General features: G+C 35.3%; 1 protein-coding gene across 3 annotated transcripts; it reads left to right on the forward strand.

The window, feature by feature from the left end:
- Window positions 1–14,843: 14,843 nt before the first annotated feature.
- LOC126275923 (uncharacterized) lies at window positions 14,844–24,281 on the forward strand. 3 transcript variants are annotated; one of them, XM_049977239.1, is made up of 2 exons: window positions 14,844–14,951; window positions 20,846–24,279. In XM_049977239.1, exon 2 carries the CDS (start codon window positions 21,671–21,673, stop codon window positions 22,325–22,327), a length of 657 nt encoding a protein of 218 aa, XP_049833196.1. In that variant the 5' UTR covers window positions 14,844–14,951; window positions 20,846–21,670; the 3' UTR covers window positions 22,328–24,279. The 3 variants fall into 3 exon arrangements, with proteins under 3 accessions (XP_049833196.1, XP_049833199.1, XP_049833197.1); XM_049977242.1 differs by lacking the exon at window positions 14,844–14,951 and adding an exon at window positions 16,040–16,055 and having other exon boundaries at window positions 20,846–24,281; XM_049977240.1 differs by lacking the exon at window positions 14,844–14,951 and adding an exon at window positions 19,334–19,400.
- The last annotated feature ends 457 nt before the right edge of the window (window positions 24,282–24,738 follow it).

Below are 24,738 nucleotides of genomic sequence, written 5' to 3' on the forward strand. Positions count from 1 at the left end.
GAACAAAGCAGTTCTGGCCACATGGCAGGAATCCGTGTGGTACTGCATGGATTGCGGCGTGGCAAACCGTTGTCCTGTCAGTGGTAGGTTATCCAACGAAGCATTTGCAGAAATCGGCATTGATCCCACACTGCACAGAGATCCGTAAGAGGTAACTGCACCGTTGATGAGGGAGGGCACGTGTTGGGAATAAAAGCATCTGATAGCCAGAGTCATGCACACTCCTAACCTCACTTATTGTTGTAGGCACGAAAACGTCCGGCAAAATTGGCGTAATCGTCGAGTGAGAGGCATTGTGTTGCAGTCCTGGCAGGTGTACATCACCTGCAACAAGATGCATGTCGATCACAAAATCCGGCATTAGGCGTTGGGTCAAAGCCATTGTTTGAATGTTGTGTTGATGTAATACATGCAAAAATAACTGACACGGAGGCCGCAGACACAGTAAAATGGCGAAAACGGAAGACTTTACAAATCGGGGTCACCAGTGAGGTGGATGACTGGGTCGGTTACACCAAACAACACCTTATAATCAAGAGTTCATTTATTCACCTCTTTACACAAGTAAGGCTTACAAAGAACTGGATGGCGGAACTGCCTAAAGATAATGTTTAGCTTAGTTCAAAGACGATACTCAGATCGATACTGGTGTCAACCTCATCGGCACCACAAATATATTAATGTATACAAACTTACAACATCCATACATTTTAAAATGTCCATGGATGGATAAATAAATAAATAAATAAATAAATAAAAGCATAGATTTACTAAATATTATGTTATGAAAAAAAAAATTAGTCACCATCACATAACTTAGTAACTCCTCAAATCAAAATTAAGGGGACGGAAGTTGCACCAAATCATTATCCTATTTCTCCAGTCAACTCTGAGCACTACTATCATTCAGCCAGAAGATTAAATCCTCACAAAATGTTACCAAATAGTTGACCTGTCAGAATATTCACATCAATATAGCACCACAGTTATCAGAAAATAAGAAAAACTGTTGTTCTTTGTCCCAGTATTACCACTTTAAGCTCATAATTTCTCAGAACACAAACAGAAGTTTTCAGATAACCTACAGATCTAATAATGCAGCATTATATGACTTGTACCTCACTAAAATATTGTTCTTTCTGTTAAGGTCTCATCCCCAGCTGCAGTGTCATGAATTGTACAATATACACAGTACCCACTGTTACTCATTTCAAAATTTAGATCATCAATACAGTTACACCGCATTTGTTTGTGTACAGTTATCGTCAGATCCATTATTTTGCTTACCTATCTTACCTTGTTAGATAGTGGAGTGCATTCTCAAAAAATACCCCTACTGCAGAGACAGGCTCCCTAAACATTATTTTATTATTTCATTATTTCTTCATTAACTAATAAATAAACACCTGCTCTGCTTATACAATGCAAAATTGATTATACTGACAAACAGTCCACAGTAACAGACCCTTATGCTATGGCAAACTTAACTTTCATTAATGATCAGACAAAATTATCACTTAGAAAAATTATTATTTCATTGTATTCCGTCAAACTCCCCCTTTTTGGATCTCTGGGCAAGAACTACCCTGGACGACGTCATCATCAGGAAAAACAAAACTGGCATTCTACAGATCGTACGATGGGATGTTAGATCCCTTAATTGGGCAGGCAGGTAAGAACCCCCCCATGAATCATGGACCATGCCATTGGTGAGGGCGCTTTTGTGCTTCAGCGATACAGATAGCTGTACGGTAGGTACAACCGCAATCGAGGGGTATCTGTTGAGAGGCCAGACAAACATGTGGTTCCTGAAGAGGGGCAGCAGCCTTTTCAGTAGTTGCAGGAAAACAGTCTGAATGAATGACTGATGCAGGGAAACAGTCTGGATGATTGACTGATCTGGCCTTGTAACATTAATCAAAACAGCCTTGCTAAGCTGATACTGTGAACAGCTGAAAGCAAGGGTAAACTACAGCTGTAATTTTTCCCAAGGACATGCAGATCCACTGTATGGTTAAATGATGATGGTGTCCTCTTGGGTAAAATATTTTGGAGGTAAAGTAGTTCCCCATTCGGATCTCTGGGCAGGGACTACACAGGAGAACATCTTTATCAGGAGAAAGAAAATTGGCGTTCTAAGATCGGGGCATGGAATGTCAAATCCCTTAATCAGGCAGGTAGGTTAGAAAATTTAAAAAGGGAAATGGATAGGTTAAAGTTAGATATGGTGAGAATTAGTGAAGTTTGGTGGCTGTAGGAATAAGACTTCTGGTCAGGTGAATACAGGGTTATAAATACAAAATCAAATAGGGATAATGCAGGAGTAGGTTTAATAATGAATAAAAAAATAGGAGCATGGGTAAGCTACCATAAACAGCATAATGAACGCATTAATGTAGCCAAGACAGCCATGAGGCCCATGCCTACCACAGTAGTACAAGTTTATATGCCAACTAGCTCTGCAGATGATGAAGAAATTGATGGAATGTATGATGAGATAAAAGAAATTATTCAGGTAGTGAAGGGAGACGAACATTTAATAATCCTGGGTGACTGGAATTCGAGAGTAGGAAAAGGAAGAGAAGGAAAAGTAGTAGGTGAATATGGAATGGGGCTAAGGAATGAAAGAGGAAGCTGCCAGCTAGAATTTTGCACAGAGCACAACTTAATCATAGCTAACAATTGGTTTAAGAATCATAAAAGAAGGTTGTGATGTGGAAGAGGCTTGGAGAGACTGTAAGGTATCAGATAGATTACATAATGGTAAGAAAGAGCTTTAGGAATCAGATTTTAAATTGTAAGACATTTCCAGGGCCTGATGTGGACTCTGACCTCAATCTATTTGTTATGAAGTGTAGACCTGGAGGCACGCTGAAGGTTTCAAATTAATTATATAATGGTTAGACAGAGATTCAGGAAGTAGATTTTAAATTGTAAGACATTTCCAGAGGGAGATGTGGACTCTGAACACAGTCATTGGTTATGAATTGTAGGTTAAAACTGAAGAAGTTGCAAATAGGTAGGAAATTAAGAAGATGGGATCTGGACAAGTTGAAAGAACCAGAGGGTGTTGAGAGTTTTAGAGGGGGCATTAGGCAATGGTTGACTAGATCAGGGGAAAGGAATACATTAGAAGACAAATGAGTCACTTTAAGAGATGAAATTGTGAAGGCATCAGAGCATCAAATAAGAAAAGGCCTAATAGAAATCCTTGGATAGTACAAGAGGAGAAAATTTAAAAATGCAGCAAATGAAGAAGGTGGAAGGAAACACAAACGTTTAAAAAAGGGATTGACAGGAAGTGGAAAATTGCTAAGCAGGAATGACTAGAGGACAAATGTAAAGATTCAGAATCATATATCACTATGTAAAAGACAGATACTACCTACAGGAATATTAAACAGGCCTTTGGGTAAAAGAGAAGCAGTTGTATGAACATCAAGGGCTCAGATAGTAAACCAGTTGCAAACAAAGAAGGGAAAGCTAAAAGGTGGAATTAGTATATAGAGTGGCTGTACAAGGAAGGTGAACTTGAAAGCAATATTATACAAAGTGAAGTAGACATACCGGTAGATGAAGATGAGATGGCAGGTATGGTACTGCAAGAAAAATTTTACAGAGCTCTGAAAGATCTAAATTGAAACTAGACCCCGGTAGTATTTTAGACAATATTATGTCAGAACTACTGATAGCCTTGGAAGAGACAGCCATGACAAAACTCTTCCATCTGGTGTACAAAATGTATACCCTCAGGTAAAATACCCTCAGACTTCAAGAAGAATGTAGTAATTCCAATTCCAAAGAAAGCAGTTGTTGACAGGTGTGAAAATTATTGACCTGTACTCTCATTCTTCAAGAAATACCCTCAGACTTCAAGAAGAATGTAGTAATTACAAATCCAAAGAAACCAGTTGCTGAGAGGTCTGAAAATTACTGAACTATCACTTTAATAAGTCATGGTTGCAAAATACTAACACGAATTCCTTACAGATAAATGGAAAAACTGGTAGAAGCAGACCTTGGGGAATATCAGTGTGTATTCCAGAGAAATGTAGGCACACGTGAGGCAATATTGATACGAAGACTTGTCTTAGAAGATAGGTTAAGGGATGGCAAACCTATAGTTACAGCATTTTTAGATGTAGAGAAAGCTTTAGACCTTGTTGACTGGAATACTCTCTTTGAAATTATGGAGTTAACAGGGGTAAAATACAGGGATCAAAAGTCTATTTATGACTTGTACAGAAACCAGACAGCACTTACAAGATTTGAGTGGCATAAAAGGGAGGCAATGGTTGAAAAGGGTGTGAGGGAGGATTGTAGCCTACCCCCAATGTTATTCAATACATACACTGAACAAACAGTAAAGAAACACAGAGAAAAATTTTGAGTAGGAATTACAGTTCAGGGAGATGAAATAAAAATACTGAGGTTTGCTGGTGTCATTTTAATTCTGTCAGAGACAGCAAAGGACTTGGAAGAGCAGTTGAATGGAAGGATATAAGTTGAACATCAACAAAAGCAAAACAAGGATAATGGAATGTAGTTGAATTAAATCATGTGGTGCTGAAGGATCAGATTAGGAAACAAGTCACTTAAAGTACTAGATGAGGTTTGCTATTTGGGCAGCAAAATAACTGATGACGGCCAAAATAGAGAAGATATATTGATGTAAAATATAGATTTAAGTATTAGGAAATCTTTTCTGAAGGCGTTTGTCTGGAGTGTAGCCATGTATGGAAGTGAAACATGGATGATAAACAGTTTAGATAAAAAGAAAATATCTGCTTGCAAAATGTGGTGCTACAGATGAATGCTGAATATTGGATGGTTTGGTCATGTAACTAATGAGGAAGTAGTGAATAGAATTGGGAAAACAAGAAATTTGTGGCACAACTTGACCAAAAAAGGGATCAATTGATAGGACATGTGCTGAGACATCAAGAGATCACCAATTGAGTACTGGAGGAAGGTGTTGGGGGTAAAAATCGTGGAGTGAGACCAAAAGATGAATATCTTTTTAGTAAGCAGATTCAGAAAGATATAGGTTGCAGTAGTTATTCAGAGACAAGGAGGCTTGCACAGGATGGGGTAGAATGGAGAGCTGAATATAACTAGTCTTCAGACTGGAGACCACCACAACAACAACAACTACATGCACTAGGATATTTGCTACCATCTGTATTTTTGTATGATAGTACTGAACCTTGTACTACTGTAGTAGGCATGGCTTCGTGTCTGTCTTGGCCACAATAATGCATACACTATGCTGTTTGTAGTAGCTTACCCCCACTCCTATTTTTTATTCATTATTAAACCTACTCCTGCATTACCCCTATTTGATTTTGTATTTATAACCCTGTATTCACCTGACCAAAAGTCTTGTTCCTCCTGCCACTGAACGTCACTAATTCCCACTATATCTTACTTCAACCTATCCATTTTCCTTTTAAAATTTTCTAACCTACCTGCCAAATTATGGGATTTGACATTCCACGCTCTGATCCGTAGAATGCCAGTTTTCTTTCTCCTGATAACAACGTCCTCTTGAGTAGTCCCTGCCCGGAGATCCGAATGGGGGACTATTTTACCTCCGGAATATTTTACCCAAGTGGACACCATCATCATTTAACCATACCATAAAGCTTATTATACTGATAAAACCCTAAATGATTATTTGTTGCAGTAGTTCTCCACAGTGTCTCATCTAAGGGAAACTGTAAGTAGGCACCTCTGAGGTCAATTTTAGAAAAATGTTTTCTGTCCACTAATTTAACTAAAAATTCAACCAGGCACACAGTGACGTAAGTGTTCATTTTATTTTATTTTATTTATTGTTATTATTGGTGCACTTGGACCCTATCAGGTGATCCAAAGTTATTATGTTTCAATCACTGGAGTTTCTAAGCAGCTTTCATTTTTTCCTTCATGGATCCTCTTTCTTCCTCCACTCCACTTTTGTCCCTGGTCTGGTGGTGACTTCATTCTCTGACAGTATTGTCCATTTGTTAATTTTTCAATTGTATAACATTCTGTTGAAAATTTCTGCTGGACTTATATAGGCCTTTTCTAAATACTTTTTGACCTGCTGGATCCAGGGTATGGTTTTGAGTTATTTTGTGTATGTAGCAATTTTGTGAGATGTTGATGTCTGCCATCAAATTCAGTAGTTTTTGTCTGTTTTTCAGGATTGTAGTATGTATCCATTTTCTGTTCTTTAGGGGCTTATTATCTTTCTTAGAATTTTGCATTCTTCTTTTGAGATATCTTCCAGATCACCTTCTGTTTGGAGTATAAGCATTTTGCTAGCATACAAGACTTCAGTCTTGATAACTGTGTTATAGTGGCTTACTTTTGTGCAAGATTCTTTGATTTTGCCTAGGTACTTGAAGTATGGAAATCTGTTGATCCACCCATCTTTTTTGATCAGTTTTTTAATAGGATGTTTTGACCAGATGTACTTGGTTTTTTGGAGGGATGTTTCAAAGTCAACTCTTTCAGTGCTTTACTTGAGAGTTTCTATCTATTTCATAGCTGTTGTCTCATCAATTGGTGTTACTGCCAGATCAGCTTTGAAAGCTAGGCTATAAATTTTGGTGTTATTTGTAGGTATTCCAAGTTGTACGAGTTTCCAATAGTTTTGGTAATTAACTTCTTTTTCCCACTTCTAAATGACTTTGTCCAAAACTGGTTTAAAGGGGATAAGAGACAGACTTCCATCTTACTAAACTCTGGCTGTGATCAGAAATGGTCCTGACACCTCACCCATGAATTTTACTTTGATTGTTGTGTTGGTGAGTGTTTGTTTCATGAGATTTAGTGTTTTTAGGTTGACTCTTTGTTTTTTGAAAATGATAAAAGAGATTGACATTCTAATGGACTATATGAATGCTTGAAGTCCACAAAGGAGCATAACTATGATAGGGCTGCTTTGTATTTTAACTTTCTTAAATTATTTTTTCTATACTGTTTTGACCACTGCAGAAGCCTGCTTGATATTTAGTAATTTTTAAACTGAGTTGGACCTGTCCTCTTATCAGGAGGCATGGTGATAAAATTATGTATGTAACTTGGAGACTGGAGATTGCTTGATAGTGGTTTAAATCTATTCAGTTGAATTTTTTGTGCTGTGGCTTGATTAAGGCATTTTCCCAGTCTGCAGGAAGTCTGCCAAATTTCTGGCATGATTTGTTTGACTTATTTGAGGACACTTTGTCCAGGATGTTTTAGTCATTCAGTGTTGTTTCCATCTTCTCCTGAAGCTCTGTTATTTTTCAGTTTTAGGAAATACATGTGAATCTCCAATAATGAGAATGTTAGGGATTCAATTTGGTTGTAAGTGGAGATTTCCTTAGGGACTGTTGAGAGAGGTTCAGGGCAATTGATAAGTTCAGAAAAATGTCGTTAATCATAATTTTGTTAAGTCCATAAATTCTTAATAAGTCATTTGATTTATTTATGTCTGGTCTTGTTATGGTCCGGTGTCTAGTAAAAACGCATTTGATGACTCCCATTTCAAGTAATCTGTCCAGTCCTTGTTTAAGTAACTATTTGAGAAAGAATGGCCATTGAAATGAAGCAAGCTGGAATTATTCTGTCTGCTCTTATTGCATCCCTAGTAATAATTTTTTTTCCATTTTGAAGTTAATTGTACACATTGAGTTCAACCAGTAGGTGCTCAAATTTTCCCAAACATTATTCACACTATATTTCTTGCTAATTCATGATTCCTGTTATAACTGTTGAGCTGCAGTATAGTTAATGTTACTAGAAACTTTGTTAATTAAAAGTAATTAATAATTGAACTTACCATGTCAATATGCAAGAATAGATTTTGTATGAGCTAATCAGTCACATTAAAGATGTTAACACCATTCATTAGACAGACCAGCACCCAGACCTTATTGTAACATATTTTGATTTTCCTGAAATTAATTAACTTGCCAGATAATTAATGTTAATGTCTGTAAGTACATAGATTTTTCAAGTGTAAATTTAGCACTTGTACTTGCTAGATTCCAGCTTTTACCATTATGCTTCTGTTGTCCTAATTTTTTTGAACTGATTGACATGCTTCTCTAAATAATTAGGCTGGTAATTAAGAATGTGCATAAATTGTCATAAATGCTTGTAAGTCTAAAAATGGTGCCTTTACTCTTAAATGGTTTATTCCCAATGCAGGCATACAAAGTCTAACCTTCTGAAATACTAAAATATGCATACACCAGTCTTTATGAAGCCAACCCTATTCCAAAATCTTCAGTCTTTGCCTGGAAATATCAGAGTCAACTTCTATGGGAAAGTCATTAAAATTCTTCTGAATATGTCACCTCATTATCAGTGTGTAAATTTTACTCACTAACAACATATTCATATATCCAGAAGTATTTTATTGACTGTAACAAAAGCCGTGGAACCCTATACTCACATATATGAGAATGTTTGGGAACTTGTGGCTATTCAGTATTATGTTAAAGTCTTTGCCTGTTAAGCACATGATCATCATTTTGGTTAGTATCTGCACTAATGTACATAATTAATATTTCTGTGGAAGTCTGACATCAGTATTCATACATTCAGTATACCCACATGACTCTATTAATTTGTTAACCTCAACTAGTGGCCAGTATTAAGTGTTATGAATTTTACTTTGAGCCAGTATGTGAATAATTTGGGAGTCCAATTATGCACTGTGACATAGGGATTTTTTTTTACTTGTGTCACCTATAAAAAGACATGATGTACTGATAGGCCGTATTAACTGAAGCCACTGCTGTCATGTGTTTGTTGTGTCAGATTTCAACTGTGACTGTGTTCTGTGAATATTCTGTCACTGTGTGATGTTCACCTGATTTATTTCTTTGTTGATAGTCCTTGGTGTTGATGTACTGCTTTGTTATGTGGCTGAAAAAGGGGGGGGGGGGGGGTGGTGGAGAGGAGGTTGGAAGTTTAACACTGACTACTGTAAATGATGTAGCCAGCAGTTGCATAGTTGTGTTTCACAGTTCTTTACTTTCACTGTTCACAAACCCCCTATATTACGCAGATATATGGCCAATTCACTATTTTTAAATGTTGATAACGCTCATTAATAGGTTGCAGGCAAACATCAGCATACTGCTTCAATAGTTTGCTGTTGAACATCTATGAACAGTAAAAACCTAACCATACAGTTCACAGTTCTTGCAGAATAATAATGTACGTGTGTCACTACTTCTCACATAAATTGAACAGACATTGTCATTACTTGATCTAACAGAGAGCCTATTTGTGTTACACTTATTCCACTGCTGAGTTGATGCATTGTCATTATTTCAAGCAGTACATCTTCCCTGTCAGAAAATTGGCCATGGACTGACTGTCTCAGGACCAAAAATCAGTCCTTTAAATATCCTCACATTAATAGGCACTGAAACTGTACATTGTTCAATGTTTAAGTTACAGAAATTACTATTAAAACATAACTCATTCAATTAAGTGAATACATTGAATAATTCTTCCTTTTTAACAGTTCCTTCTATCATAAAGGTTAGGCCAAACTATTTGCTCTAATAATGAAATTAACAGATATAGTTATACAAGTAATACTTCTGACAAACCTGGTCCAAATAAATACTTTAAGAATCCTAGTAGTTCTTCTTCCAAATGCTTATAATTAGTCCACAATTTATATTTGTTTATAGGAAACAATATAACCTAAGTCATGAAACAATTACTGATTTCACCCTATAACAAAAGGTATATCTCGGAATGGTCAAAGTGAATTAGGAGATTAATTACATACAAAAAACTAAGCACAAAATTATACCTGGTGCTATATTCCTTAAGACTGAGGACCAGCATTTCTCTTTAATATAAATGCAGACTATACTCATGCATGTTAATGGTAATTACGAAAAAATTAAAATAAAATGAATTTAAGGTGGCAGATGGCAAAATAAGAGAAGAAGTAAAGAGATCCCAGCTTGCTTCATCACAACTGCCATACTGATTAATTAGTACAGTGAAGATGCCTACTTGCAAAAGCTATTTCTTTGTGAGAACTGGAGCTGATCTTTGTATTATCTGTATTGATAACACATGAGGGAAAAATCACAGTAGTTAAAAATTGCCAAGTGTACGGCGTTGAAATATTTACCACAAGATCAGTGCTACAATAATTCAACAAACTTTTTTTCAGTGGAACTCCACGTGCAGAAAAAGATTTTGTGGGTAGGTCACATCATAACCTGGTGAAGACTAAATAGGCCTGTGGTAGCCAAGAGTAATATGTGTTTCGAACTGAGTTGCACACTTCAGTCTGAGCTGAAATACACTCTTGACAAAGATTCTTCATTTCAGTCCCAGTAACGGTAGTTAGATTTAAATTTACTGAATCCTGCATTTGGGAAACCAAAAATGCTGATAGCATCTAAACCAAAGATGTTTTCCATATCCAGTAAGTTCACTACCATGATGTCTATCATTCATATTACTTTTTTGTATCAACACCTGATTGAAAATTTCACTTTTATTGGACTCTTTTTCCTGCAACAATGGAGTTCTTAATTGCTAGTACAGCTGCATATTTATCAAAGTGGCTGCCACACCCACATCAGCTTGAAATGTTATATCCTTGTAAAATAACAAGTTTTCATGTAAATTTTGTACTAAGAGTGTATTGCAGTAAAATCAAGCCCATGTTTGTGGATTTGTATACAGCTCCTGCTGTTGATTAAATGAATATAACTTAAGTTGCTTTGTCTACTGTTATAATCCCGCCACACCCCACAGTCCAGACATGAAGAACCAGGATGAAACACTTAAACTTTTCACATGATTGATATTCACTATGATGCTGATGTCTATGCTTCTGTACTGAGGAGACGATATATCATGCACTGCTGTTTGCTGGAATAAACTGTTGTGTCATTTTCTTCTTGCACTGCATGAAATGTCCCACTGGCCAACATCATGTTTGTCCTGATTCTTTCAAACCAGAAAAATCCAGGAAAATGCTATACACTTCTGATACAAAACCTTCTTCTTATCAGTCTTTGTCATCTTAAAGCCTGAACTCTGTGCAACATTTCCTCTAAAGACAAAACTGATACTTGAAATAACTGAGTCCTTGGCCTCATCACCAGGTGTAAATGTGTGGTTGTTGTAGACAGTGTTGTGAATTGCTGTAGTAATTGTTGGAGAATCCAGTTAAACAGGAGCTGCTGCTGCTCTTCAGATTGGAATAGAATAGAATATTTTTATTAGCCTTTTAGTATTTTTCATACAATTGGCTTCGTCAAAGTTCACAGAGGGTTTTACTTTCAGCATGATATTCAAATAGTTACAGAAAGGAAAGAAAAGGAACTAAAGACCTTTTCTTCAGCATTATGTAAAACAATGTTTTATACAGTAATTAAATACACACATAAGAAAAGAATCACACTAAATAACTAGCTTATATAATATCAAAACATTTTCTTCACAACTTAGGTAAAACATATATTTTGATGATTAGTTTCTAAGAATTCTTCAGTTGTATAGAATTCGTTGTTTTTTAGCCAGGTTTGCAATGTATTCTTATATTTATTTAGTGGTACTGTACAAGCTGAGCATGGTAACTTATTGAAAAATTTTATGCTTAAATACTTATAGTTATTATGAACTACAGCAAGTCTTGTGGAAGGCAAGTCAAGCAGGTGACTGTTTCTTGTACTGCGTGCATGCACATCACACCTCATGTTCAATTTTTTCAGATATTCTCTGGCATATATTAGACAGTTATATATGTACATGCTTGGCACTGTCATTACACCAAGAGATTTAAAATAATTTCTGCAGGACTCTCTGGGTGCTAACCCCTCCATTCACCTGATTGCTTTCTTCTGCCATCTGAAAATACATTCAGCCCCTGGGGAGTTACCCCAAAGCAATATTCCATATTGCAGTTGGGAATGAAAAAATGCATAGTACGAGTGGAGTAGCAATTGCTTGCTCACACTGCTTCTTAATTTATACAATAAGAAAAGTACTCGTGCTAGTTTACTACATAGATAATTGGTGTGACCTTCCCATGAGAGCTTTTGGTCTATGATTAGCCCAAGTAATTTCACTGTTTTGTTTTCATTTTTAGTCACTTTGAGATTAAATATTATTTCTTCTGTTTTTGTTTGATTTATGCACAGCTGGTTAGCCTGACACCAGTAATTAGCCATTTGCATCATTTCTCTATTTTTGTCCAGTACACTCTGTAAGTTATCTCCTGTACTTATTAATGTCATATCGTCAGCATATAGTATGTTCTTACATGGTATGTATTTCGAGAAGTCATTGACATAGACAGTGAACAGAAAAGGTCCAAGAACAGAGCCTTGGGGTATTCCTCTTTCTATAGGGAGTATTTCTGACCTCTGCCTATTTGATATACAAGTTGTAACCTATTGCTTGGATAAGACCTGAATAGTCGGGAGTGTGTCATCTTCAATGCCATAGTATTTTAATTTTTTTATGAGTATGTCATGTGACACCAAGTCAAAAGCTTTACTTAGGTAAATAAGTGTTCCAGACATTGATACCCTTTTTTCATACCCTTCATAAACATTGCTTACCAAAGCTTCTACTGCTTTTACAGTTAATAGGTGTGATCTGAAGCCAAACTGTTGTTCATTTAAAATATTGTTGGTTTCAAAATACCTGTATATCTGCTTATGCACACAATTTTCTACTAACTTGTATATGATTGGTACTATTTATATGGGTCTGTAGTTATTTGGGAGGTTTCTTTCACCTTTTTTATACACAGGCAATGTAACTGTGAGCTTAAGAGAGTCGGGGAATATTCCTTCATCAAGTACTCTGTTTGATAGTGAGAGAAGTGGCATTTCAATTTCTTTTGCTAGACATTTAATGATGAGATTACTGAGTCCATAATAATCTTCTGTTTTCGAATTACTTAATTTGTTTATTGACTTGTGAATATCATTTAATGTGATTCGGGTCCAAGTGAACTTCTCACTTTTTGTCTGTTTTGCACAAGTGAGCAATGCTTCTGCATCAGAGGCAGAATTGATGGGTGGGGTGATGATGCTATTTACAAAATATTCATTGAGAATATTGCAGTCAATAGGGATACTCTTTTCTTTATTGGTATTATTTATTTCCCTTTTAATGACAGTCCAGGAAGCTTTACATTTATTTTTAGAGTTTAAAACATATTCGTCATTTGCACAGCACTTAGCATTTTTTATTTCTAATCTGTAAAGGTTTCTCATTTTAGTGTAATTTTCCTTGTCCCTATCACTGTTATGAGATTTGTCTTTCATAATCATCAGTAGTATTTTGAGTTTGTTCAGTTGTGGGGTGTACCATTTGTTGGTATTTTGTTGCTTATGAGTATTATTACTCTGGTACCTTTTGGTTACCAAGGGGCATGTCATTTCTACTATATGCTTGATCTCTGTCAGAAAAATGGAAAAACATTTATTAATCGCTTTCTTGTTATCCATTACATGAGTCCAATCCATTTCTTTTAACTGGTTTATCATTTTGTTTACATTGGATTCACCTAGAATTCTATATGTCACTTTTCTCTCTGTAGAACTGAAGGCTATCTTTTCTATTTGAAGCCATAGCTCTGCATGATCTGATATTCCTAATTCTATTACATCACATTGTATGGAGTCTCTTTGTACATTGCTAATTATGTTATCAAGTCATGCTTTCAGTCTAGTGGGTTTTTCATTGAGACAATAATAGTTTAATGACTTCAGAGTGTTAATCATATGAATTACATTTTTTCTCTTTGCCCTTGTATCTACGTTAATATCACCTACAATTACAATTCTATGCTGTTTATATTTTGACAACAACAATATTAAAGTATTAATTTTTTCTATAAATACTATCTCATCAGAGCCTGGGATTCGATAGATTGAGACAATTACAGTTTTCTGTTCATGCATTACCACACCAGCTACTTCTATTGTAGCTTCAAGGCATATTCTACTAAGGTCTATAACTGAGTAATGCAATTCAAGGTCACTTTTGACATATATTGAGACCCCACCATGTGTAATACTTTTTTCTACAGTAGCTTGTAACTAACGAATATCCAAGAGGAACACACACGTCTATTTCAGTGTCTTTCATCCAGTGTTCATTGATGCATAGAACACTGCAGTTGATTTTATCGAGCCAGTATTGTAATTCATTGATTTTACACCTAAGAGATTGTACATTTATATGAAGGAGGAGGAAACTGTCACTGCTATACAATGGTATTCTACTTTCACAGAACCTTCTGTATTCATTTATTTTCGCAACATGATCTGGGATTTCACAATTATCCGAAGGTTTTAGACTGCTGCAGTTTCCACTTAATAAGTCTGCTGCGTGCTCGTATTTCATTTACAACTTTGTTTATCTCCTGACACCAAAATGTTTTCCCACGGTAATTTAAATGCTCACCATGTTCAGTGTGCAAATTTCTTTCAAGTCTACTAATATCCACTACATTACATTTAGCATAAATGGAACATAGTTGTTTGATTTTAATAGTTGTTTTACGAATCTCTTTGTTAACACATGAATTATAGATCAAGTCATGTCTATGAGGTATCGTCACAATAATAGTGTTTTCCACATTACTTACATCTAAAAAAAAATTCAAACCTGTTATACACTTTTTGGCTTCATTATGTGCTACATCATTTGCACCAGTCACACAAACAACAAAGTCACTGTCCCTTATTGTATTCTTGTGTTCTGAGATGCCTTCAACAATATTTTCTGTCCTTGCGCCAGGTTTTACGATGCCAGTTGCACGAAGATCCGTATTCACATCCTGTAGAATATTTGCTAGCTTTCTTCCGTGGCTGTCCGCTAGAAAAAGCACACTGTGTTTCTTTGTTCGCTGTTTCTGACTGTTGGCGATGTTTCTGCAGCTCCTTACAATGTTTTTATCTTCACGCTGAGTGAGTTGTTCACTTTCAATGTTTATGGGGTTGCTGCTGTTTTCTGGTAGCACACTGAACTTGTTTGTGCACACGAGATTAGATTTATTCCATGTATTTCGTTGTGAGCAAGGCACTTTGTTTGTCATTACACGAGAAGTAGTTTTTGAATTGTTTACACACTTTAGGCCACTGTTTTCACTTTGAAGGGCATTTGAGTTAGGCCTATTTACGCAGTTTTGACCGTTACTTTCACCGGCATTTGAGTTCGGCCTCTTTACGCAATTTTGACCATTACTTTCACTGGAATGCGTGTTTAAGTTGTTTATGCTCTTTTGGCATTTACTGCTCGCAACCAATGTTTTTAACTCACGGTTTTCGTTCTCAAGTTTAGTGATATCCCGTCTAATTATATCAGCAACTAGCTGAAGACTTTTTAATCATTCATTTAACTTTTCGATTTCTCCTTTACCCTTATTACAAACACTGTTTTTTTACAACGTGGCTGTAGCTTTTTGTCCCGTTAATATTACTCACTTCTGCACCTGACGCGCTTTCCCTTAAATATTGTACAACTTCCCAATCCGTTGTAGTTCCTACCTCTTTCGTCAGCTGGAGGTGATAACACTTTTCTATTATTGTAGCTGCTGCTTCTTGTGCATGTCTTGCTACATTTATTGTTCCTGTGGAACTGCCAGCTGTTATTGATGTTGCCATTCTAAGATTTTTGTTAACACTGAATCTATAATGATGCACACTTTGAGTTCTAATAGCCACATCTTCAATATGTTATCCATGATCTGGATGATTTTATGATCATAATATGGATACCGCAGGAAGGTCACTATTGTAATTTATGTAAATTGCTTGTTGGAACAGAATATTTTAGAGCATTTTTAATCAGCCATGCATTTGCATACCAAGGCTGATTATGTGCTAATTAAAAAAACAGTATACATTCCTCATTATTTAGTGCCATTTCTTAACGTGCATCTTACTTCTATATCACTGGAAGCATGGCTATAGTTGGGTCATAAAATAAATAATTTTTTTCAGGAAGGAAAAAAACTGTAAGTGCAAACAAGGCCATTATTTTTGAAGATTAATGTGGTGATATCAAATTATGTGAGAAATTAAATTTCATATTGCAAGATTAGTTTTGAACTGTTAGTGTGAGTAGTAGTGTTATTAGATTAGATGTATCTTTTGTTCTATAAATACAAAATAAGGAGATTTTCAAGGATGTAGAATATATAATGAAAAAAAGAATACATTAAATGTACTTATAAAAACACTGGAAAACAAGAAAAATGATTTCACATCTCCAAGAAGTATCTTGAAGAAGAAAGAAAATACTAAACACTTACGAAATCTTTTGCCAAGTGACATAATAAGAAAGGTGATATTTGCACATTTCCAACTAGCCCTGGAAGAGGTTTAACAGGTATTATGACCACTATGCAAACTAAACTAAAAGTAACTAGTTTTACCCATCCTGGTGCACCTCTAAATGAAGTGCTGAAAGACTGTAAAAAAAAAAAAAAAAAAAAAAAAACAGTAACAAAAGGTTCCAAATGTGTTCTTATTGGTGGAGGAAATGACATATATAAGAACAAAAGTGTAAATGCAAGAATTTTTAGGAAAGCTTACCCAGTCTGATATATATGTCGTAAGCATCCCACACAGTCATGACCTGATAGAAGCTTCATGTGTAAATGGAGAAATCATCAACACAAACAGAACATTCAGGGAGATATGAAGCATTTTATCTAATGTTACATTTATTGAAGCTACAAGACCAATGAGAAAACATTTCACAAAATGTGGCCTACGCAGAGGCAACTATGGTAAACAAATTCTGTGCAAAGAAATATTAGACAAAATTAGCAGCACACAAGAACAGGTACATAGACCTATACCAGCATTAATGAGGGAAGAAACAGAAGATTCAATTCTGTATCCAGTAACGAACTCAAAATAGTCACAAAACGAAAGAACAGAAGAGGTAACATCACTCTGCTCTGCAAAGGGAGGGAAAACAGTGTCATCACCAGCAGAAGAAGAATCGGTATCATCACTGGCAGAAGAAGCTGTGTCACCACCTGCAGAAGAAGAAGCTGTGGCAGTTATCCTGCAGGCAAGATACTAGAGAGGTGAAAAACAAGGAAGCAAAAGCATTTCAAGGAGCAGAATTTTTTGTAGCATCAGAAAACCAAAATATTAACACAAATATTTATAATATAAGAATCTTGGAGCAGAATCTACAGTATGCATCCAGTAAACTAAAATGGATAAAAGTATTGGTAGCTGCAGAGTTACCATGTATATTTCTTATGTCAGAACAAGTGCTAACAGGAAATGAAAATTAATGTTTACAACATACAGGAATGTAAAAAAGTTGCTAAATTCTGCAGATCTTAACATAGGGGTGGCAGGGTGGCCGTCTATGTACACAGTAAAATGGAGAGTACCATTCCCTGGTCAACAGACAACCGTACAAAAATGCTGTTTGAAGCTGCAGCAGTACAGACAACCCATAATGGTGAAAAGTGTGTGAGACAAGAGAGCTCTACAGATTACCAATCAATCAGATAAATGGGTTTCTTAAAGAGTTAGAAGTCCTGTTAGATAAGGCTAGCAGGGAATTCCCTTATATAATTGTAGCTGGTGACCTAAATATTAACACACTAAAAGACAACTGTTATATAAGAAGTTTTCAAGATCTGATTAAAATTTGTGGAATTAATTTAGCGGTAGACAGTTCCTCGAGATACTGTAAAAATACAGAAACATTAATAGATCATTTAATCACTAATGCACCACAGAGCAGGCAGACAGTACAGGTCATATGCACAACCTTTGCAGACCACTATGGGTATAGTTGAATTAGCAGGCAGTCCATTAAAAATATTCACAGCATTTAGAGAAACTAAGCAAACAAACATAGGTAGGCTACAAAGGCTATTGGAAACTGAAAACTTTAGTGAAGTATACTTAACAGAAAACCTAGGTAAAGGATGGGAATCATTCTGCAATACATTAGGCCATTAGATAGATGTTGCATGTCTATTAGTATGAAGGGAAATAAATGAGAAGTATGATAAAAATTGGGTCACAGTAGAGGTAAGAAGGAAGGGGGAAAAGGTGAAAAGTATGTATAAAAATTGTTGACTGAGGCCAACACAAAAAAATTGGGATGCATATAGGGAAAAGAAGAAATCATACACCAAACTGATAAAAGAAACTAAATCGACATATTATGAAAACGATATACCAACCTCAACAAATATCACTAAGATCATATGGTCTCTTGAACATGAAGAGGGGAAAAGTGTAGATGTGGAAAAGACTGAAAACATAAGACTTGAGGTAAATGGGAGGGAACTCAGGGATGCACAAAATGTCAGCAATACTTTAAATAAACAAATACTATATTGAAGTTGTGCACAAATTAAAATTATATTTCCAAAATAAACACAATAAACAGTCCACATGAGACAAAATACTTATTCCTGGCTCCAACAAATGAATCAGAAATTAGAAAAAAAGGAAAAAAGTTTAAAAACAAAAAACACTGAGGGACTAGATGATATATCCACTAAAATAATTAAATGCCATTTAATATGGGTAGTAAAGCCATTACCCTGTCTGATAAACTTATCTACAGACGTGTAATAGAGGCTGTAAAAAAGACCCAGTAAATTGCAGACCTATAACTATTATATCTGCACTCTCTAAAATAGTAGAAAACATAATAAAAGACAGAATATTAAATTTTATACTAACATGCAATATTCTTACAATGAACAACATGGGTTCAGATTAGATTAGATTAGTACTTGCTCCATAGATCCTGAATACGACTCTATGTAATGATGTAGAACATGTCAGGTTAATAAAAGATGTCAATACAAGATTTTAAATTACACAAAATAATACATTACATAAAATATTACATGACACTTAACTTTTTTTTGTTTTTGGGTGGGGGGTGGGGAAATTACCCACTTACTATATCCAAAAATTCATCTAATCAGTAGAAGGAGTTTCCATTAAAAAATTCTTTTAATTTCCTTTTAAATGCTATATGGCTATCTGTCAGACTTTTGATGCTATAAGGTAAGTGACCAAAGACTTTTATGGCAGCATAATTTACCCCCTTCTGAACCAAAGTTAGATTTAACCTTGAGTAGTGAAGATCATCCTTTCTCCTACTGTTGTAGCCATGTAGACTGCTATTACTTTTGAATTCGTTCGAATTGTCAATAACAAATTTCATATGTGAATATATATATTGTGAGGCTACAGTGAAGATCCCTAGCTCTTTAAATAAGAATCTGCAGGAAGATCTTGGGTGGCTCCAGCAATTATTCTGATTACACACTTTTGTGCAATGAACACTCTTTTACTCAATGATGAGTTACCCCGGAATATGATGCCATACGAAAGCTGAAAATGAAAATAGGCATGGTAAGCTAATTTAGTGAGATGTATATCGCCAAAATTTGCAATGACTCTAATAGCATAAGTAGTTGAACTCAAACATTTCAGAACATCTTCAGTGTGTTTTTTCCAGTTCAACCCCTCATCAATGCATACACCTAGAAGTTTTGAATATTCTAGATTAGCTATCGATTGCTGATCGAAGTCTATATTTATTAATGGTGTCATTCCATTTACTGTGCGGAACTGTATATACTGTGTTTTGTCCAAGTTTAATGAGAGCCCATTTGCAGAGAACCATTTAATGATTTTCTGAAAAACATCGTTTACAATTTCATCAGTTAATTCTTGTCTGTTGGGTGTGATAGCTATACTTGTATCATTAGCAAAAAGTACCAGCTTTGCATCTTCGTGAATATAGAATGGCAAGTCATTAATATATATTAAGAACAGCAGAGGGCCCAAGACCGAACCTTGCAGCACCCCATTCTTGATTGTTCCACAGTTTGAGAAATCACCAGTTTTTTGCATATTATGTGAACTGCTTATTTCAACTTTCTGAATTCTTCCAGTTAGGTATGATTTAAATCATTTGGACACTGTTATACCACAGTACTTGAGCTTATCTAGAATTATTCCATGATTTACACAATCAAAAGTATTTGAGATATCGCAAAAAATCCCAACAGGCGACTTCCAGTTACTCAGAGCATTTAATATTTCATTAGTGAAAGTATATATAGCATTGTCCATTGAAAAACCTTTCTGGAAACCAAACTGACATTTTGTTAAAACTTCATTTTTACAAAGCTGTGAAGCTATTGTACAATACATTACTTTTTCAATAATTTTGGATAAGGCAGTGAGTAGAGAGATTATTGACATCAGACATATCCTCTTTTTTATGCAGTGGTTTAACAGTGGCATGCTTCAGTCCATCTGGGAAAATACCCTGCTTCAGAGAGCTATTACATATGTGGCTAAGGATCCCACTTATGTCTTGGAAACAAGCTTTTATTATCGTGCTGGAAATGCCATCAATTCCATGTGAGCTTTTATTCTTGAGAGAGTTTATCTTCCTAATTTCAGAAGGAGAGGTGGGTGGAATTTCAATTGTATCAAATTGTGTGGGTAAGGCCCCTTCCATTAACTGCCTTGCTTCTTCTAATGAAGATGTAGATCCTATTTTCTCTACAACATTTAAAAAATGATTATTCAAAATGTTTTCGACTTCCGGCTTGTTGTTTGCCAAGTTTCCATTTGCTTTGATGGTAATGCCATCATCCTGTACTCTTGGTTTCCCTGTCTCCCTAGTAATAATATTCCAAATTGTTTTGATTTTGTTAAGAGAGGTATCAATCTCAGACATGATGCACATGCTTCTGGTCTTTTTAATAACCTCTCTTAATGTAGCACAGTAGTTTTATAATATTTGGCTGTTTCTGGGTCATTACTCATCCTTATTGTTACAGCATCAAAAACCAACCAACCAGAATCATTAGCAGTCACAGCAACATCAGAAGTAGTAGTTCTAACATCAATAATCAAGCAACCAGTATCACTGGCATTCACTGCAACAGCACACTGCAGCAGCAGTGGTAATAGGAGCAGTCATCACACCAGAAGAAGGCAGCCACCCTTGAGAAGCCAGGATTTTTGCTGGGGCAAATCAGTGAACAACAGCACATAACAGGGAACAGGTAAATGTTTGCAAGCAGAGGAATCTACAACAAGGTATGAAATCCAGTAACAGTGTAAGAGAAATGCATCAACAGAGTGTAAAGTCGCAGGTCAGTCGGATTGTTCAAATCAGCTAAGAATTATGAGTCTGAACATTCAGTGTCTTATAAACAAGTACTTTGAACTTGAGGTAGCAGCAAATAGTGACCATATTGATTGTTTATGTGTTATGGAACATTGGTGTAGGGTCAATGAACTAAACAGCATAAAATTAAGCCAATATAAACTTGCCTGTCAGTACTGTATGCAAAATGCCAAAGGTGGTGGTGTACCCATTTCTCTAAATCCCCAGCTTAAACTTAAGTTAAGATATGAGGCTAAATGACTAATCATAGAAAAGGATTTTGAAGCAGTAGTCATTCAGTTATATAGTTTAAAGAAGAAAATAATTGTTGCAGCAATTTACAGATCACCATCTGGAGATACTGAAGTCTTTCTTAAGAATTTGGAAGGAAAATGAGAACTCTAACATAATTCTTTGTGGTGAGTTTAATATTAATGTATTGGTCCAGAGTTCAGAAAAAAACGAGTTTTTAGACATACTAAAAAGCTTCAACATGTTCCCCCACATATCAGCTCCCCCTAGAACAACAGATTCCAGTGAAAGCCTAATAGATAACATCTTCTCAAATGTGGTCACACATAAAGTTGCAGTTACAAATGTGAATTTAGGATTATCAGATCATAATGCACTAACCTTTAATCTCACTGCAACTCCCAAGGACGAGGAAAATAAAAAGGAGTACAAACAATTTTTCTCTACTGAAAATTGTAATCAGTTCAAAAATAATTTAAAAAATGTAGTTTGGTCAGAGGTCTTGGGACAAACAAACACAAATGATGCTTACAATATATTTGCTTCCACTTTTATGACATACTTTGAAATGTGTTTCCCAAATAAGCTTTTGAGTAATAGATCATCTGGATCCAAAGGGACCTGGATTACACCCGGAATTAAAAATTTAAGTGAAACCATGAAATTATTAATCTTAAAGTTAAAAACATGTCAGGATCAGCAGTTTGTTGAATATATGAGGACATACAAAAAGACTTACCACAAAGCAATAGCAAAAGCAAAATTATTAAGTAATGATAGATTAATAAGGCAGGGTAGTAGCAAGTACAGAATGATGTGGAAAATGGAAAAAAAGAAATTGGGAGTCAAACTAAAGAACAGGAAATCAATCTTAAAAATAATGAAAATATCCCCATAGAAAAATATGTCATGGCAAACTATGTAAACAATTATTTTGTAAATATTCCCTTACTTTAAGTAGTAAATTTAAGCAACAACCTACAGTGACGACTCCAATGGTAAATACCAGCATGAGGGCAGTCTCAGCAGATGTGCATGAAGTTCTAAAAGTCATTAAATGCTTGAAATCCAAAATTTCCTCTGGGTTGGATGATGTACCTGTATCAATAATTAAGAAAATTGCTCCATGTGTTGTCTAACCTATAGTGCACATAGCAAACTTGTCCCTTAGTGAAGGAAGATTTCCGGATAAACTTAAAATCTCTAAAGTGATACCTCTATACAGAAATGGTGACAGACATAAAATCGAAAATTACTGACCTATAGCTCTCCTCCCAGCCTTCTCCAAAATACTTGAGGAATTAATGAAAATCAGGGTTACAAAATATCTAGAAAAACATAAACTAATAAATAACAGTCAACATGGTTTTCGAGCAGGACACAGTACAGAAACAGCCATATTGGACTACACAACAGAGCTAGTAAGAAATTTGGAGTCAAATAAACAGGTTGTTGGAATTAATCTAGATTTATCCAAAGCCTTCGATACTGTGAACCATGTAATATTACTAGGGAACTTGAAGCAATAAGCATTAGGGGTACTGTTAAAAAATGGTTTGAATCTTATCTGCAAAACAGGTCACAAGTTGTTGAGCTGAGGTCATCCAACAATCTTAAACTCATATCTGAACCAAAACAAATTGAAATAGGTGTTCCACAGGGCAGCATTCTGGGCCCATTGTTATTTCTAATTTATATCAATGATATACAGGCTCCAGACACCTCAGCCAAAATTCTACTACTTGCAGATGACACGAGTATCATAATTAGTGATATAAAAGAATCATTGTGTACTACAGCACAAAAAATGCTCTCATACATACAGTCATGGTTTTATTCATGTTGACATTAAGTACAAAGAAAACAAACTTTATACAGTATGGAAGCAAGTGTCAAGGGGAAAATATGTGCATTGTGCTGGATAAGAAAACAAATAGAAAAAGTGTGCACCACAAAGTTTCTGGGAATGCGAATTGACCAAGATTTAATCTGGAGAGAACACAGTGTATATCTTACTCAGAAACTTAGCTCAGCATGTTTTGCCTTAAGAATAATATCCAAAGTATTTCCAGTCAGCTGCAAGCTATGGCATAAGTTTTTGGGGAAAAACCAGGTCAAGACTAAATGACATTTTTATTATGCACAAAAGAGCTATTGGTATCATGACACACAGCCCACCACAAACTCACTGTAGACCCTTATTCAGACAACTAAAAATACTGACAATACCATCAATATATATTTTTAAATGCCTGGAAATGATCAGTAAAAATAACTGCGATCTCCAAACCAACTCAAGCAACCATGATCACAATCCAAGGCATTGTAAAGACTTCCCCATTACCTATGTAGCAAAAACTAGAAGTCAGAAACATGTTAGCCACTTAGGAATAAAGCTTTTAAATGCACTTACATCTCAAATTAAAGAATTGAAAGGCAAAAGTAATTTCAAACATGAAGTAAAAAAATACTTGATGGAAAAATGCTTCTACGGTGTAAATGAATACCTGTCTCAGACTGTGGATTGAAACCTGTACTTAATTTTTAAAAATTCAAACGAATTTAATTATGTTTTCAAGTTTGTAATTATGGTACTTATGAAAAATCTGTTAAATATCTGTAATACGTTTTGTGTATAAGGCGTAGTTCATGATCTGTAATTGTTTATCATGAGCATGTACTCTTGTTTTTATGTAATAAGTTATTGTACACTACTTATGTACTATGTTTATGTAATCTGTTTTGCTGTTTGTATATGTTTGTCCAGTTATTATGTGTATGTATTGTTACGTGTTACGAGTAATCAAATGACAAATCTTATATCACATGTGTGACCTATTGGATGCTATATAAATAAATAAATAAAAGATACAGTTCCCTTTTGTGGTTACAAGATATTTTTATTCCTGTAGGTTTTCTGCATGGTTTCTTATAATTAGATTTAACTACTTTCTTGGGGAAACAGTTTTCAAATTCTCTTATAATTATATCATGAAATAAATTATATTTTAAATTAGCATCGGGTTCCTTGTACACCTCATCCCAGTCTAATCGCAGAAGCTTTTCCCTGAAATTTCTAATTGTTGAGTCATTAATTGAATGCACAACTTTGGAGGGTAGTTTTGATTTACTGAATGGAACTATGTCATATACTGTAACTAGCTGAGCACCATGATCAGAAAGACCATTCTCAACAGGACAAGAATTTATGTTTTTAAACTTATCTTGGTCTATAAAAGTGTTTCTTATCTATCAGTGTGCTGCTGTCCTTTACTGCCCAAATAGGAAAATTAATGACAGATGCCAAAT

The sequence above is a fragment of the Schistocerca gregaria genome, chromosome 1 (genome assembly GCF_023897955.1).
Source record: "Schistocerca gregaria isolate iqSchGreg1 chromosome 1, iqSchGreg1.2, whole genome shotgun sequence".
NCBI lineage: Eukaryota > Metazoa > Arthropoda > Insecta > Orthoptera > Acrididae > Schistocerca > Schistocerca gregaria.